Source organism: Aquarana catesbeiana, linkage group LG08 (assembly GCF_042186555.1).
Source record: "Aquarana catesbeiana isolate 2022-GZ linkage group LG08, ASM4218655v1, whole genome shotgun sequence".
In the NCBI taxonomy this organism is placed as follows: domain Eukaryota; kingdom Metazoa; phylum Chordata; class Amphibia; order Anura; family Ranidae; genus Aquarana; species Aquarana catesbeiana.
Window position 1 is genome coordinate 263546277 of NC_133331.1, and position 16066 is coordinate 263562342.

General features: G+C 43.2%; 1 protein-coding gene across 2 annotated transcripts in view; it reads right to left on the bottom strand.

Moving 5' to 3' along the window:
- Positions 1-1554: 1554 nt before the first annotated feature.
- LOC141106397 (membrane-spanning 4-domains subfamily A member 4D-like) overlaps positions 1555-16066 on the bottom strand; it is a 227752-nt gene continuing 213240 nt past the window's right edge. For both annotated transcript variants that reach the window (XM_073597155.1, XM_073597152.1), the window contains 2 exons: positions 6631-6749; positions 1555-2179 (listed from right to left, as the gene is read on the bottom strand). In XM_073597155.1, the coding sequence (XP_073453256.1) occupies positions 2143-2179; positions 6631-6749 (156 nt within the window). In that variant the 3' untranslated portion in view covers positions 1555-2142. The remainder of the gene's footprint in view (positions 2180-6630; positions 6750-16066) is intronic.

The window sequence follows — 16066 nt, forward strand, 5'->3', positions numbered from 1 at the left end:
GTAATAAAGAGAGAAGAAGGTAAAAGAAGGAGAAGCAGACAGAGTAGGAGAGGAGGTAGTGGTGGCTGGTGACAGAGGTTCTGTTGTAGGGGTGGATTGGTGGCTGTATGGTCTATTTTTCTCGCAGCAGAGACCCATATTCAGGGCCTAGACCAGGGATATGCAATTAGCGGACCTCCAGCTGTTGCAAAACAACAAGTCCCATCATGCCTCTGCCTCTGGGTGTCATGCTTGTGGCTGTCAGAGTCTTGCTATGCCTCATGGGACTTGTAGTTCTGCAACAGCTGGAGGTCCGCTAATTGCATATCCCTGGCCTAGACCATGAGCATGCGAGGTCCTACAAAGTATACAGCAGTTTTTCTCCATGCCTTTCATGAAGAGTAAAGTGTAATGTGTGAGGAGATGGAGGAAGATCAGTGTTCTATGTTATCTTCCTTGAAAAACCTTTGAAAGTGCTGGGACAGGTATCACTGGTGAGAAAAAGGACATTATCCTTCTGGTGTGGGGCTCTGTATAAAAGTTTGACTTCTGTTCATGAGCGGGTGTCAACCTACACATTATATGGTATCATCATGCAAACATCATGGGTCGTAGCATGCAGCTCCCACATGATATTAGTGAGGCCCCAACATGTCCTAAAAGCATCTATAGCAAACTGAACCCTGGTGCGCCACACAAGGCCCATAGGCCTTTTATACAGCCTGTGGGCTATTGGGCTCTAGTCAGATTGCAGAATGGCAGTGAGGAGATGGGTGCTGGAACAGTCTATTCTAGCACCCACCACTGAAAGAAAGAGACTCTACTGTGGGCGGAGTTATTAACACTTTCACTGCCATGACCACCAATACCCGGGGGGAGGAGGGATTAACATATTCACTGCCATGACCACCTATATGGGGGGATAGGGAGGTAACACAAACACTGCCATGACCACCAATATGGTGGGATGGGGGTTTTACACTTTCACTACTATGACCATCAATATGGGGTTGTTAATGTTCACTGCTGCGATTACCAATTCAGAGGGGGAGGGTGTTACCTATTACAGCCATGACCACAGATACAGGGGGGGGGGGGTTAACACTTTTAGTGCCATGACCACCAATACAGGGGGTTAACACTTTCACTGCCATGACCACCAATATATGGCGGGGGAGTTAACGTTCACTGCTATAACCACTGAAGTGTGGGGGGGGGAGTGGAGTGTTAACTTGCATTGTCACTATCAATGCATGGTGGGTTGGTGGGGGTTATTACTGCAACCACTGACACCAATGCTGGGAGGTTTTTTTACTCCAACTTGTTCAGTGTGCATTGCATTACACTACAAATAATGAAGCAGGACCAAGGTTCTTGGGTTTGGAGGTGTGAAAATATGCGGCCCTCTGGAAGTGTCAGGGGCTGCACTTAAGGCCCTTTATAACTTTTCAGTTGATCACCACTGAAATAAAGCAACAACTAAAGGCTGGGTGCTTTAACTAGTGACTTTCCCCCCCAAAAAAGGTCTTATAGAACTATCAATAAAACTATAAACAAAAAGTTACCACACTAAAATTATTGCCAGATGAATATATTGTAGTATATAGATAGAAACAATGTAGTATATATATATATATATATATATATATATATATATATATATATATATATATATTTTTTTTTTTTTTACCAAATTAGCTTAGCTATGGTATACAAAAAGTGCTACCTATAGGGCAAACAATAGTCATACAGTATATAGTGCAATGGGAAAACATTCAATTGAAAAACGATATTTCCATGAAATGAAGGACTAACTATAAATTGAGAGAAGACAAAAGTTAATGAGAGAGGTGAAAAATACAATTCCCTTTCTCAAGTCAAGTCCCACCCCCTGCTCAGTCCAACACATTAAGAAACTTTTTTGACAATAGAAATCACTTTTAGAAAAACAACCCAAGAATGTACTAATATTGCTAAATTACTGATTTGTAATAATTAGGAAGCAATCCGGTAAAAAGCTGATCTGTCCATAAAATATATAGGTGACAGGTGCTCTTTAGTTAAAGTTTAACCAATCCATTAATAAATTGACTGAATGAGGTGGTGGTGGTGCTGATGGTTGAGCATAAGTGGTGGTTACAGGAACAGGAATGGCACCAGGATTCATGGCATTGACGGCATCATTCTGTAACATGTACACCTTCAGAAGAGAAAAAAAAAACATTAAAATAAAGGATTTTTTTTTTGAGGAGGAAGACAAAATATTATGACCAAGGTTTAAGGCTAGAGAGTATGAGGACAAATTTCTGAGCAATGTGAATCATAGAAGGAAAGCTCTTAGACATGAACATAATTCACATTAAAGAATAATAAACAAGATGAAACCTCTCTCTATTCATTGTATTACTAGGTTTGTAGAACAATCCTCTAAGGTAAAAAAGATTCTCAGCACTGGCATTGTTTCCAGGAAGATCCGATAATATCGAAACTTGTTTGAGGTAGTGGATTTTTTGGTGCTGAAAACTTAGGTGGATGTTGTAGTTATTACAGTTATTACATGTATGAACTTGTGACACCTTTCCCTTACCATCTATTACATATTGATCCCGCATCGAGTGTGGCGATATATAAGTCTGGAGTCACTTTTGCAGAAATCACCAATTATGCTGCCAAACTAAAGGCACCAATAAACTTGGGGCCTGTTCAACTTGCAAATTTGTAAACACTGACAAATGGATTGATTTATCAAATGGAAAAACTTTGACTGCTAGACATTTTGCTAACTGCAACAGAGAGGGAGTTATTTATTAGTTGCGGTGGCTTTTATGGTGGTAAGAAAAAATTTCAATTTAAAGTGCGAATTTCAGACCACATCCCATATGCTCAGAAAATCTCCAATCATCTATACTTTATTCATTTAGAATGATAACGGCATCCCCCCTTTTCTGGATTCTGGATGGGATCCATATGAGCGAAAGAGGGGATGAATTTATTAAATATAATCTGAGATTGGAGAGCAGGTGGATCTATAAATTAGAGACCCATATTTTTCTGGGCCTAAATAATTCTAATAATTCTGTCTGATTCCTGGATTCTGAGGTTTTACCCTAAAATGTTGGAACTAAGAGGAAGAATTTTTTTTTTTTAAAGTGAAAAAGTGGAAGCGGAAATGGAACAAGGGGTTTCAAAAATGTCTTTTTAGTAAGTTCCATATTGTATTTTGTTTATTAATTTGATGATGGAGTATTTGCTTTGCCTTAAAGTCCAATGACTGCACCATGTCTACTTAGCTGGCTTTTGTTGACTTTTATTGGGTTTGTCCCCCTTTTGTTTTATATATAAGATGTTTTCATCCATGTGAGCCACAAGTAGTGCATACATCTTGATGTCAACGTGCATTGAGGTGTTACATGTGTTGTTATATCACATCAAATGTCTGACGCCATTTTAATTTACATGTACACATGTGATACTGGCAGCTAGCGGTATTGTTCTTCGCCACATCTCCTGGCACATGCATGGCTTATATTTCATTGTTATCCTCTAAGGGATATATGAGATATGGAAGACTTTTTACACAGAGTGGATCATCTCAAAGGTAACATTTTGTTGGGGTGAAGTACAAATATCATCATGGCATACGTTTGCTGAATGTTTTTGATCTTGCACATATTTGTGGTGGATTACTTGATGAAGAATGCACATGCACAAGTTTATGCACATAATCCCTGTTCTATGGACTGTGCAAGGATTCTATTCATGAGACTTTTTGGTTGAATAAGGAAGGAATTTGCATTGGTGAAAGGAAGGAATTTGCATTGGTGAATATTGAATATTATTTTTTTTTTCTGCCGATTATATTAGGTTTTTCTGTTTATCACAAATCAACAGTCTTTTAACCACTTAAGGACCAGCCTCGTTTTGGATTTTAGGTGTTTACATGTTTAAAACAGGTTTTTTGCTAGAAAATTACTTAGAAGAAAAACCATATATAATGTTTGTGGGTTCTAACACCCTAGAGAATAAAATGGCAGTCGTTGCAATACTTTTTTTTGCACCGTATTTGCGCAGCAGTCTTAAAAGCGCACTTTTTTTGGAAAAAAATCACTTTTTTGAATAAAAAAATAAGACAACAGTAAAGTTAGCCCAATTTTTTTTTATATTGTGAAATATAATGTTACGCCAAGTAAACTGATACCCAACATGTCACGCTTCAAAATTGCGCCCGCTCGTGGAATGGCGTCAAACTTTTACCCTCAAAAATCTCCATAGGCGACGTTTAAAAAATTCTACAGGTTGCATATTTTGCAGTACAGAGGAGGTCTAGGGCTAGAATTATTGCTCTCACTCTACCGGCCGCGGCAATACCTCACATGTGTGGTTTGACCACCATTTTCATATGCAGGCGCTACTCGCGTATCCGTTCGCTTCTGTGCGCGAGCTCGTCGGGACGGGGGATTTAAAAAAAAAAAATGTTTTTATTATTTATTTTACATTATTTTATTTATTTTTACACTGTTTAAAAAAAAAAAAAAGTGTCACTTTTATTCCTATTACAAGGAATGTAAACATCCCTTGTAATATAAAAAAGTATGACAGGACCTCTTAAATATGAGATCTGGGGTCAAAAAGACCTCAGATCTCATATTTACACTAAAATGCAATAAAGAAAAAAAAAAAGTCATTTAAAAAAATGTGCCTTTAGGAGGCGTGGGCGGAAGTGACGTTTTGACGTCGCTTCCGTCCAGCAGTGTCATGGAGACGAGTATCCTAGCCTCACTCATCTCCGGGCACAGAACGGAGACGGATGCGATTGCCTCCGCCGCTACCGATGGCTCCGGTAAGTGGCGGAGGGCACTGGATCGCGGCGGGAGGGGGCCCCTCTACCGCCACCGATAACAGTGATCTCGTAGCGAATCCGTCGCAGGGACCACTTTTATCTGAAAGCCGGCCGCCGCACGAAAACGGAGATACCGCAGTTATGGCAGCCATTACACTGATATACCCCTTCAAAATTTGGACGTACATCGTCGTGCGGCGGTCGGCAAGTGGTTAAGATTCTAAAGCTGCATACACATAAGCACAATGTCCGACAGAAAAAGTCAGACAGAAGCTTTTCATCGTCTATTCCGATCATGTGTAGGCCTCATTGGACTTTTTTTTTTCGAAAATTCTGACGGACCTAAAAATAGAACATGTTTTAAATATTTCCGATGGAACCAATTCCCATTGGGAAAAACGCTCGTCTGTATGCTGTTCCGATGGACCAAAAACGACGCATGCTCTGAAGCAAGTACGAGACAGAAGCTATTGGCTACTGGCTATTTTCTAGTCTGTGTTGTACGTCACCGCGCTCTGGACGGTCAGACTTTGGTGTGACCGTGTGTATGCAAGACCGCTTGAGCAGAATTCTGTCGGAGAAAACTTCAGAGTTTATTCTGACGGCAAAACCAGTCGTGTGTATGTGACATAAGGCCTGGTTCACATCTATGCGTTTTTTTGTGCTCTTTTCCAAAATGCACTACAGACACATTCATATCTATGCTTTTTTCTGCATTTTTGGAAACAGCCATGGACTTGTTTTAAATGCAAAACGATGCTTTTTTGTTTCCAAAGAATTCAATGGAGAAGCTGCAGAAAAGCATGTAGTGAAATCCAACCACGCCACTACCTGCTTAGAGTTTGCATGTTTTCCCTGTGTCTGCATAGGTTTCCTCTGGGTACTCCGGTTTCCTCCCACCTCCAAAGACATGCTGGTAGGTAAATTGGCTCCTGTCTAAATTGGCCCTAGTATATAAGTCAGCTTCTGGACAATATACCAACATTATTTCACCACATCCCTTATCTTACTGAACTTGATATCACAGTTTTGAGTGACGGTTGGCAGGGAAGGGAACATTGGAAGGGACCAAGGTGGAGTCTTGTTTAATGGTGCGTATTTCTAAAGTATATTTAAAGCCAAATAACCATTAATCCTTAAGTAGCGTAAGGGTTAAAACCCCCATAATTTTTTTTTTTTTTTTACCATCTGTGTCTCAGGAGATTTCCGTTCAATTGAGACAGCTGGCGTAGGAGCAAGTGTCACCATTGGTAGATTTCTCCCCTATTCCTGTTCTGGTGGCACCTCTAAATTTTGGATTTACCCTCGCTTACATTCCTGGTGACATTGGGGATCGGGACAATTAATGAGATTGAATCTCCCTAACGAAGACAGCAATAGACATCTGAACCCCTCACCACTCTATGCAGATCTAAAAAAAAGCTTAGCCTCTGGCAACAATTTTAAAAAAAATATGCTATACCTACACTTTGTAGGTGGAGTTATTAAAAGTCTTTGACAAAGTAGAGAAGGCTGAAAACCCTTGCCAGGTAATTTTTTGCTTATTTTCTGCTCTGCTGGGGAGATTCCACTTCACTTCCTATCCTGGAGATGCAAGTAGAAGTAGGAGAAAATCTCTCTAGTCTAAAGGGAGATGAAATCCATTCTTGTGTACACCCTAAAGCTGGCCATACATAGATTGAAAATTGTCATGCCAAAAGATCATGTTGCAATTTTGTTGTGTTGTGTTATATCTCAAAATAAAGGTGGTGAATGTTAGACCTTGCTGGTGCCTTGACACTTTTTTTACTGTAATTCTGTACGCCTCGTACCTGGATGACACTTTGTACTTTTGAGAGAGACCGGCATCCAAAACAGAGGTGGAAACGGTGACACAGAAGAGTAGCAGATTTATCACAAGTAGTAGAGAAATAACAGCATAAGCACCATTCTGTAAAAAAAAAAAAAAGAAATCTGTTTTTTATTATAGGAAATTCTTCAGTTTGTAGTTTATTTAAATATTTTTTATATATTGTACAGGATGTCGGGGATGTGTCTTGGATGGCAGGTATCTTTCTCCATATTTTGGATTGTGGTCCCTCTAACCCTTTTGCTACCACAGCTGTTTTTGTTTTTTGTTTTTTGTTTGCATGCCAAACAAATAATTTTAGGCCTGAAGATTACATTGTGCATAAAAACCCCAAAACATTGTGCATAAACACCCCAAAACTTGTAAAGCAGACATCCTAGGGAGTGAAATAGTGATAGTTCCAATTTTTGTCGCACGATTTTAGTGCAACTGTTTAGGAAAATTAATTTTAGGGTACAAAAACACAATAATGAACAACAATGAAATGCCAACAAACTTCAGTACTTTACATTTTTCACAAACACAAACCAAAGGAAGAGTGGGCTGCTCTAGGTGTAGTATTATTTATGAAATAAAAAGATAAATGATAAAAATGCACTCACATGTGTTAAATAAAGCAACTGGCATTATGCCAAAAACCTCCAGGAGTGGACATTATGTCATGGATCCCAATGAATAGTCAATCCTGGATGGTCATCGGTGGATAAGTATGCCAAGAAAGACGCCTCTACAAGAAACACTATAGTCTCTTATAGGATGAAAACCAGGAAGAAGTAACTACAACCTTCAGGGCCCAGGTGCAAGAAACCATGAAGGGCCCCCCTGACCCCAACTCGGGGCCCTTCCCACTGATCCAGGGCCCTTTTATTCTGTCGCATGGCCCTTTATTATGGTCCCGCAGCATGACAATTTCATGTGTTCTGCAGTGGTATCTCTTCCTGCATAGTTGCCAACCTTTTCAACAAATTTTCAGGGACACCTTTTTTTACTATGTATTCAGCCAGTCATGGTAGGAGAACATATGTTAATTAGGGGGAGGGGATCATTTAAAATGGGTTTGGTTCTACAAGAACCACCTAATGCCATATCCCTTTGCACATCTCAACACCTGAAGCTCTGAAGGAGAGGGGATACCCCTCGAAATGCGTCAGTTTTGGGCTCTTCCTTCCACAACTGTCACTGGCCAGTGGACCATGCTGGATGAGCATCTGGTGGATTTTACATTTTGCTTGATTTTAACCTTTGTGAGTATGTTTCATACACTTTTTTAAGATTAAAAAGAAAAAAGACAGAGGGTGCAACAGCCTCTACGCATTACCGCATTATGCATTACCTTTACGACAATTATTTAGAGTTCTATTTGGGTATTCCCTGACCTGTTGAGAGTGGCAGCACAGCCAAATGCGGTGGCTAGACCAGTGGAGACATCTGTTTTCAATCAGCTACACAGCAATTTATCAAGTGCTGGACCATTTGTTTCACCTTTTTTATACATCTCTACACCCCCTGGAATGCCTCCGTACCCCTCAGCATGCCTTTATAGCCCCTGCACATCTCTGTACATCCCAAATAACCTCTGTATCCCTAGAACAACATTGTACCCCCCAGCACACTTCTGTACCTCTTTGCACATCGCTGCACCACCTACACACACCTTTGCACCTCCCAGTGTCCTCTGTACCCCGCAAGCACACCTCTACACCTCCTAGAATTCTCTTTATCAGGCAGTATGCCTCCATACATCCAGCAAACTTTTGTGACCCCCAGCACACCTCTGCACCCCCCCACACACACACACACCTCTACACCTCCCAGCATCCTCTGTATTCCCCAGCATGCCTCAACACCCCCCAGCACATATATGTACTCTGCCGCACATCTCTGCACCAATCGTACCTCTATCCTCTCACACACACCTCTGCTTCTCCAAGCATCCACTGTATTCCCCCAGGACACCATTGTACACCACAGCAAGCAATCTTTGCACCTCCCACACCCCTAACACATCTCTGTGTTTGTACCCACTTGATGTGCATCTCAACCCCCAAGCACATCTCTGTACCCCCCCACACACACACTTTACTAATACACACAAGAGTGTACTTTCAGTACAGTCAGGTCACCCCATGGCCACTCACCTGCACATCTCCCTCTGCCCCTCAGGCTGGCAGTTCCCTATGCAGTGCAGGTGGTGGGTGAACAGCATCTCTGTGGTGAACTGCTAGCTGGAGGGAGATGCTATGGGCACCACAGAGCTGCAAATTGCCCCTCCCACCCATCAACTGCATAGTGAGTTGCCATCAGGAAATGCCAGGTCTTGGGGACTCCCACACAGTGGCAGAATGCCAGGGCCCGGTCGTGATTGCGACCTTTACAGCCCTGGTAGTTCCACCACTGGTTTCTTGGCATACCTATTCATCTATGACCATCCAGGACTATCAATTGGATCCCTTGATACAAAGCCAACTGCTGGAAGTTTTTTTAGCATATTGCCTGTAGCTTTACTTACCACATGTGATTGCATTTTTATCATTTATCTTTTTATTTAATAAATAATACTACACTTAGAGCTGCCCAGTCCCCCCTTGGTTTGTGTTTTTTGCCACCATATTTTTACACTTACTGATGAGACCATCCTCCAGGAGCAGCTACCTATCCATCCTTCATACATCTCCATCTACGATTAGAAGGACGTCACCTGCTGGATACCTTGAGTAATTCCTGTGTTACACAATCTTTGAGAGTACTCTTAATTTTTATACATCGCCATCTATTAATATTACAGTGAGAGTGAATCACTTCTCCTCACTCTTCTTTCTTATCATTTTATATCCATCTGTGTATTCCTAAGAAGCTACCAGAGGTTGATGCCTCCACTAAACATATTAATAAACAGACAAAAACAGTCTGGCGCCAGGAAACTGGGACATCTATTGCACTACACCTTGTGAATGTCTATTGCATTACACCTTGTGAATGTTCTGCAAGAGCCCAAAGAGCAGCTGTGTGGATAATCACACCAGGAGGGATGTGAATGCAAGTAAAAACATTAAGGAGCAACCACAATTGAAAGCGCTGATTGGGACAGTCTTGAAAGGACAAACAGTCAAATAAATAAAACGTTCAAGAGATAAAAGCATGTTCCAATTTAATAATAACATATGATTGGATGAACAATTATCTAGACATCTCCTTGCATAGATGGAACAACTGCAAAGCGTGCTCCTCACTGTGACAGTACCTTAAGCAATAGTCGGTGGTGAACTGCCTTGGTGGACTGGCTTGGTGGGGCAGTGCTGCGATGCAAACCTTCATGTGTTCCTGGATGTCACTAGGAAGAGGGAAGCCAGTGTGTGCAGGAGAGTAGAGAGGGAAGATAGTTGACCTGAAGAAGGGCCATGCCCACATACGCGTAGTTAAGACGACAGCTATCTTCCCTCTCTACTCTCCTTAGCTTGCTCTCCACCTGTTGTGCTCAAAGCTTCATTTTGGACCTGCGTTCCCGATCATATGGCGTCACGTTCGGGTGTTCCCATCCACCAGCTCCGTTCGGTGGCTGCTCCAGCTGCCTCCCGGTCCCTCCTTTGCTTCCTGGCTGCCCCATCATTCCACCACACATCATTGGAGATCCGATTGAGGCACCACACTGTCCATCCGGCTCTGCACACGCTGGCTTCCCTCTTCCTAGTGACACCCAGGAACACATGAAGGTTTTGCCAATGCAGCACCAAGCCAGTCCACCACCGACTCTTGCTTAAGGTACTATCACGCTTTGCAGTTGTTCCATCTATGCAGGGAGATGTCTAGATAATTGTTCATCCAATCATATGTTATTATTAAATTGGCACATTCTTTTATCTCATTGAATGTTTTAATTATTTGACTGTTTGTCCTTTCAAGACTGTCCCTATCAGCGATTTCAATTGTGGTTGCTCCTGAATGTTTAAACATATTAATACGCTGTGTTTTATCCATGTGTACATGAGTGCAATACTTGTCATCCAGTTTGTTATTGATTTTCCTATCACTACAGGTACTACACTTAGCCAGTGGGGCTCTCTCTCCCCTCCTTGTCTTCTGTTTTTTACATGATCATTGACCAGAAGACTCCAGAACTCACCTGAAGGAGAGACTGCTGACATTGTAAAAGTCTATTCTCTCTATTGGATTTATTGTTATATGGACTTTATTTTATGAACATTGCCTTAAGAATCATTACTAATCACCCCTTATTTTTTCCTCTGAGGGTTGCATACTGGACTTACTCCTTTTGCATTGGGTTTCAAGTATATTCCCTTGTAGGGCCATATTTGATATTGTTTTTCACTGACTTAAAAATCCAAAGAGTACTGTAAGTCCTCATTTGGGACCCAGAATTTGCAGGCTCTGAGAGACACTGGGTGAGAAAGAGCCTACAAATCCTGGTTACTGGGACTTTGATCTTAAAATGGTTAATCGCCCTGCAAGGGAAGCTTGAAAAGGGTTGGGAATGAGTCTGAACTTGACTGTGAGGTAGAGTGGAATATCTGTGAGAAAGTGTGGACTGTCTGGCTACTGAGTCTCTGTTTGCTGAACTCCTGTGCACATTCCTCTACTGGAACTTTGACCCACTCGTAGGATTGGTATATTGGTGATGAGCCATGTTCTTGTTTGCAACATATCAGAATACGGACTGTTCAAATTTCTTCAGAAAAGCAAACATATTTTATTTGCCAGATTTTAAAGGAACAATAAAGACTGCTTTCACAATCCAGTCTCATTACCCCACCTTTCCCCTTCCCCCAGAGTCTGGTCTCCTTGCCTCCTCTCTCTCCCTCCTCCAAGATCTGCTTCCACTGCATCTTCTCCCCCCCTTATCTTCCAAGATCCAATCTGACTGGCTTTTCTCAACAAACCACCCTACAACCCCCTCCCCATCCAACACACCCACTCTCACAGTCACTACCACCTCCTTATCCACAGCACCCCCACTTACAGCCACACCTATATATACAGTATCTCACAAAAGAGTACACCCCTCACATTTTTCATGCTTGGCTAGTCCATCACCTTTACCTACAGCTTCTTTAGCAAGGCAGTGGGTGTCTTGGAGGTGTGTTTTTGGATTGTTATCATGTTGGAATACTGCCCTGCCCTGCCCAGTCTCTGAAGGAAGGGGATCATGCTCTGCTTCAGTATGTCACAGTACATGTTGGCATTCATGGTTCCTTCAATTGGGCCCAATTTGGACATTTTCACTTAGGGGTGTACTCACTTTTGTTGCCAGAAGTTTAGACATTAATGGCCTTGTGTTGAGTTACTTTGAGGGGACAGCAAATTTACAGTTATACAAGCCGTACACTCACTACTTTACATTGTAGCAAAGTGTAATTTCTTCAGTGTTGTCACATGAAAAGATATAATAAAATATTTACAAAAATGTGAGGGGTGTACTCACTTTTGTGAGATACTGTATGTGTATATATATAACTTCATGAAGAATATCTAAATGAAGAAAGTCATGCTGGGGGTGGTGGAGGGGAATTTGGTAGAAAGTTCCTGAAATTGCACATATTAGATGTTTGGCAGGGTAGTAGGGTTTGGAAGGTTTGGATGAGGGGGAATCCCCGAGACCAGTGGTATGGAGTATGTCACTTGAGGGAAGCAATTCTACTGTTGTTAAGCCAGGGGGCCCAGTGTCTCATAAATATGTGGAGTTGAAGTTGGGCTATGGCAAATGAGTGCTCCATTAGGAAATGGTCATTAGGAATTTGGTGGTGTTGTGGGTTTGTAGATTTCCATCTAGTTGATATAGCCAGTCAGGCTGCTATGAGGGTATATGTGGTACATTTTTGCAATGATTGGGGCATGTCAGTTATTCCCACTCCAAGTAGGGCTAAGCATGAGAAAATAAGAAAAGGGATGTGGGTAGGGTTGCCACCTTTTCTTCAAGCCAAACTCAAACACTTTAGCGGTGCACGCTTTTTTTTTTTTTTTTAGTATATGGTATACGATTGTAAAAGACAAGACCTGGGACACTTGGTTGCCTCAAGGAGAACAGTAATGCATAGTGCAGGTGGCATGTGAGTGTTATGCATCAAGTACATGGGTCAGGGATATTTATTGTGCAAAATGCAGGGGACAGGAGTGTGGAATGCATAGTAGGAGTCATGAGTACAAAACAATAAGAGTAAAGCAGTCAGGGGTGTGTAACACACAGTGTAGGAGTAAGAAGAACGCAAAATTCCCCCCCGCAAGCAATACTCTCCTGCATGTTACCCTTTCATCAAATATCCCAACACCGTCTTCTGCAAAAAATAAATAAATCCAGCACTAATCTTTATGCTCACTCTCTACCCCACCAACAAAAATAATTTCTCCCCCTCCCAGAACAATTCCCCCCTCAAAACGAATCCTCTTCCCCCTTCCTCAGCACAAGCCCTCCTCCACTATCCCCAAAATCCCCAGTCCTAGCCCCCCTTCATCCCCATCCCAGCACTTATCTCTGCCCCCCTCAATTCCCCCTCCTAATAGAAATCCTCTTCCCCAACCAGTACAAACCCTCCTTTCCCCAATACCCCTCTCGAAATAAATCCTCTGCCACCACCAAATCCTACCTTCCAGCACAGCCTCCCATCCCAGTAGAACACCCTCCCCCCCAAAAAAAATCTCTCTTGTAGTATAAATTTTTCTCCTCCTCCCACCCCCCCCCCCCCATAAAAAAAGAGATCCCACTTCTAGCACAAACCTCTCCCTAAAAAAAATCCCCCTTCCCAGCACAAATTTCCTTTCACCCCACAAATTCCTATACCAGCACGGCTCCTCATCCTAGCACAAATACTCCACCCCAACATCCTTCCCAAGAATAAATCCCCCTCTCAGTACAAATCCTCTCCCCCAAATCCCCCCTTCCAGCACAACATGTTTCCCATCCTGGAACAATTCCTCTCCCCTCATCCTCTCCAGCGCAATTCCTTTTTCCTCCAAACCCCTCCTACACAAGTCCTCTCCCCAGTTCCATCACATATCTTCCCACCTAAATCCCCCCTGCCAGTACAAACTTTTCCCCCACAAACACAAATCCTTTCCCCCTTTCTAATACAAATCCAAACCTCCCAACTGTCCAAGTTTTAATGGGTCTTTCCTGAGATTTGAACAAAATCCCAGTGTCCCATGAATCCAAGCTGAGTCCTGGAGCCCAGTGCTGGAACAAGTTCTGGCACTTGGCTCCACTAACTTGCCCAGCAGAGGCTAGTGTGGGCATTCAGGGCAAATATCCTCCATCTCTCATGATCATCCCCTCTGTGAGAAGTTGGATATGTGCTGGGGGGCTCTTTGGGAGGGAGAGGGCAAGTGCTGGAAGGGGGGGTTGGATATGTGCTGGGGGGGCACTCTGGGAGGGAAAGGGCTAGTGCTGGAAGGGAGGGGTTGGATGTGTGCTGGGGGGGCACTCTGGGAGGGAGAGGGCTAGTGCTGGAAGGGGGGGTTGGATATGTGCTGGGGGGGCACCCTGGGAGGGAAAGGGCAAGTGCTGGAATGGGGGGTTGGATATGTGCTGGGGGGGCACTCTGGGAGGGAAAGGGCTAGTGCTGGAAGGGAAGGGTTGGATGTGTGCTGGGGGGCACTCTGGGAGGGAGAGGGCTAGTGCTGGAAAGGGGAGGTTGAATATGTGCTGGGTGGGCACTCTGAGAAGGTAGAGGGCTAGTGCTGAAAGGGGCTGTCAGGTTTCAAATTCATCCCACACTTCTGGCATATGTCCTTTCTCATACCAAAGAGCCCCCCCACACACACACACATATCCTCCTAACCCCCCCAATGACTCCACAAAGTGTACATCTTTTTAGTTTTCTCCTTCCCAGCCACCCTCTCCCCCTCCTCCCTGTCCATCTACAAAGCATAGAAAACTTTGTACAGACCTGAAATCACCGTGTGTTCCCGTGTTCCGTCTGCTCCCCCTCCTCATGTGTATACAGAGCTGAATGAGGAGGAGGAGGAGGCAGCTTCATTCTGCTGTGTGAGTGAGACAGGCTGCAGGGAGGGGAGACTTGCATCAGATGATCGTGCAGACATGTCATTCCTGGTGCAGCCCGGTCTGAATGATGTGTCCGGGTCTGGAGCAGATGAAAACCCGAACACATCATTCAAAAACCGGACTGTCCAGGAGAAAACCGTACAGGTGGCAACCCTAGATGTGGGTGACAGAGCCATTGAACTTATTAGTGTAGCCACCAGCTCTATAGTATTGCCTGCATTATCAGGAGGAGACCCTTGCAGCACCTGCTACAGTGAGACTGAGTCCAGGCTGAGCACTAGGAGGTAACAATGTCATAACGTCCTGAAAGCAGAGTGAATTGGATCTAAGGTGGCATGTAGCACCCTCTAACTAGTGTGCTAGGTGAATAGGTTTAGTTGTTAGTGTAGGAAAATTGGCTTGGCTGAGAGCCTTGCCTAGAGTGTGAATCTGGGTCAGGGATTAGAGACTCGGGGGCTGGATGACTCATCCTTACAGTTCTTTTGGTGCCCCATTCTCTGGTGGAGGGCAGACTCACCTCATAAATAGACATGACCCATGTGTGATAAAGTGACTGTGCTTGCAATATTTCATTATGTGTTTGCTTGTGGTGCTAGTTTAATGTTTACTATATTTATGATTATTTTTAAGGAATCATTACCACACATTTACTGTAGGTTTGTTTACATATATTTACATATATATATTTTTTTTTTTTTCTCATTGCAAATTTGCACATCATAACATTTGTCCTCACATATAAAGGGACACACATCTCCAAAAAATAAGCAGCGCCACACCCAATTCCTTCATACTATCCATTACTGACTCCACCACAGTGGTAGTTTCATTGGGGGCAGCAGTTTAACAACACCATCCTATCATGTTGTCCATAGCGCGGAACAAACCTGCCTTTTTTATTTTTTTGCCTGACTAAGAGAAGCTGTCTCACCAGGACCTTTCTGAGCTCTGGATGGATGGATGCATCAATGGATGTGATTTAAAGAGCACCTTGTGACCTCTATTTTTATATAGGTCTATGTGCCAAGTGAGCGGACATTTCTATTGGTGGTGGACCACTCCAGTTTGTGGTGGAGCACGGATTGCAATTCTTTATTACCAAAAGGATACTTACAACATTCTGTTTCACAGTATAAATTCAAGCGTTCATTTTTATTACAGTTATGTGACTGGTGGAGATTTTCTGTTTGGGGTGGAGCACTGCTATATACTGTATGTTTAAAAGGAAAAGTACAGCCAAAGCCCACTGTCGGCTGACATCCCAGAGCCGGTCCAGGTTCGGGAAAAGTCGGATCCACCCACATGCCTGGACCTGCACCTGGCTAAGCCGCTCAGCGAGCCGCTGAGAGCCTGAGCCGGCAGCTCCCGCCCCTTCTATAGGAGAGAT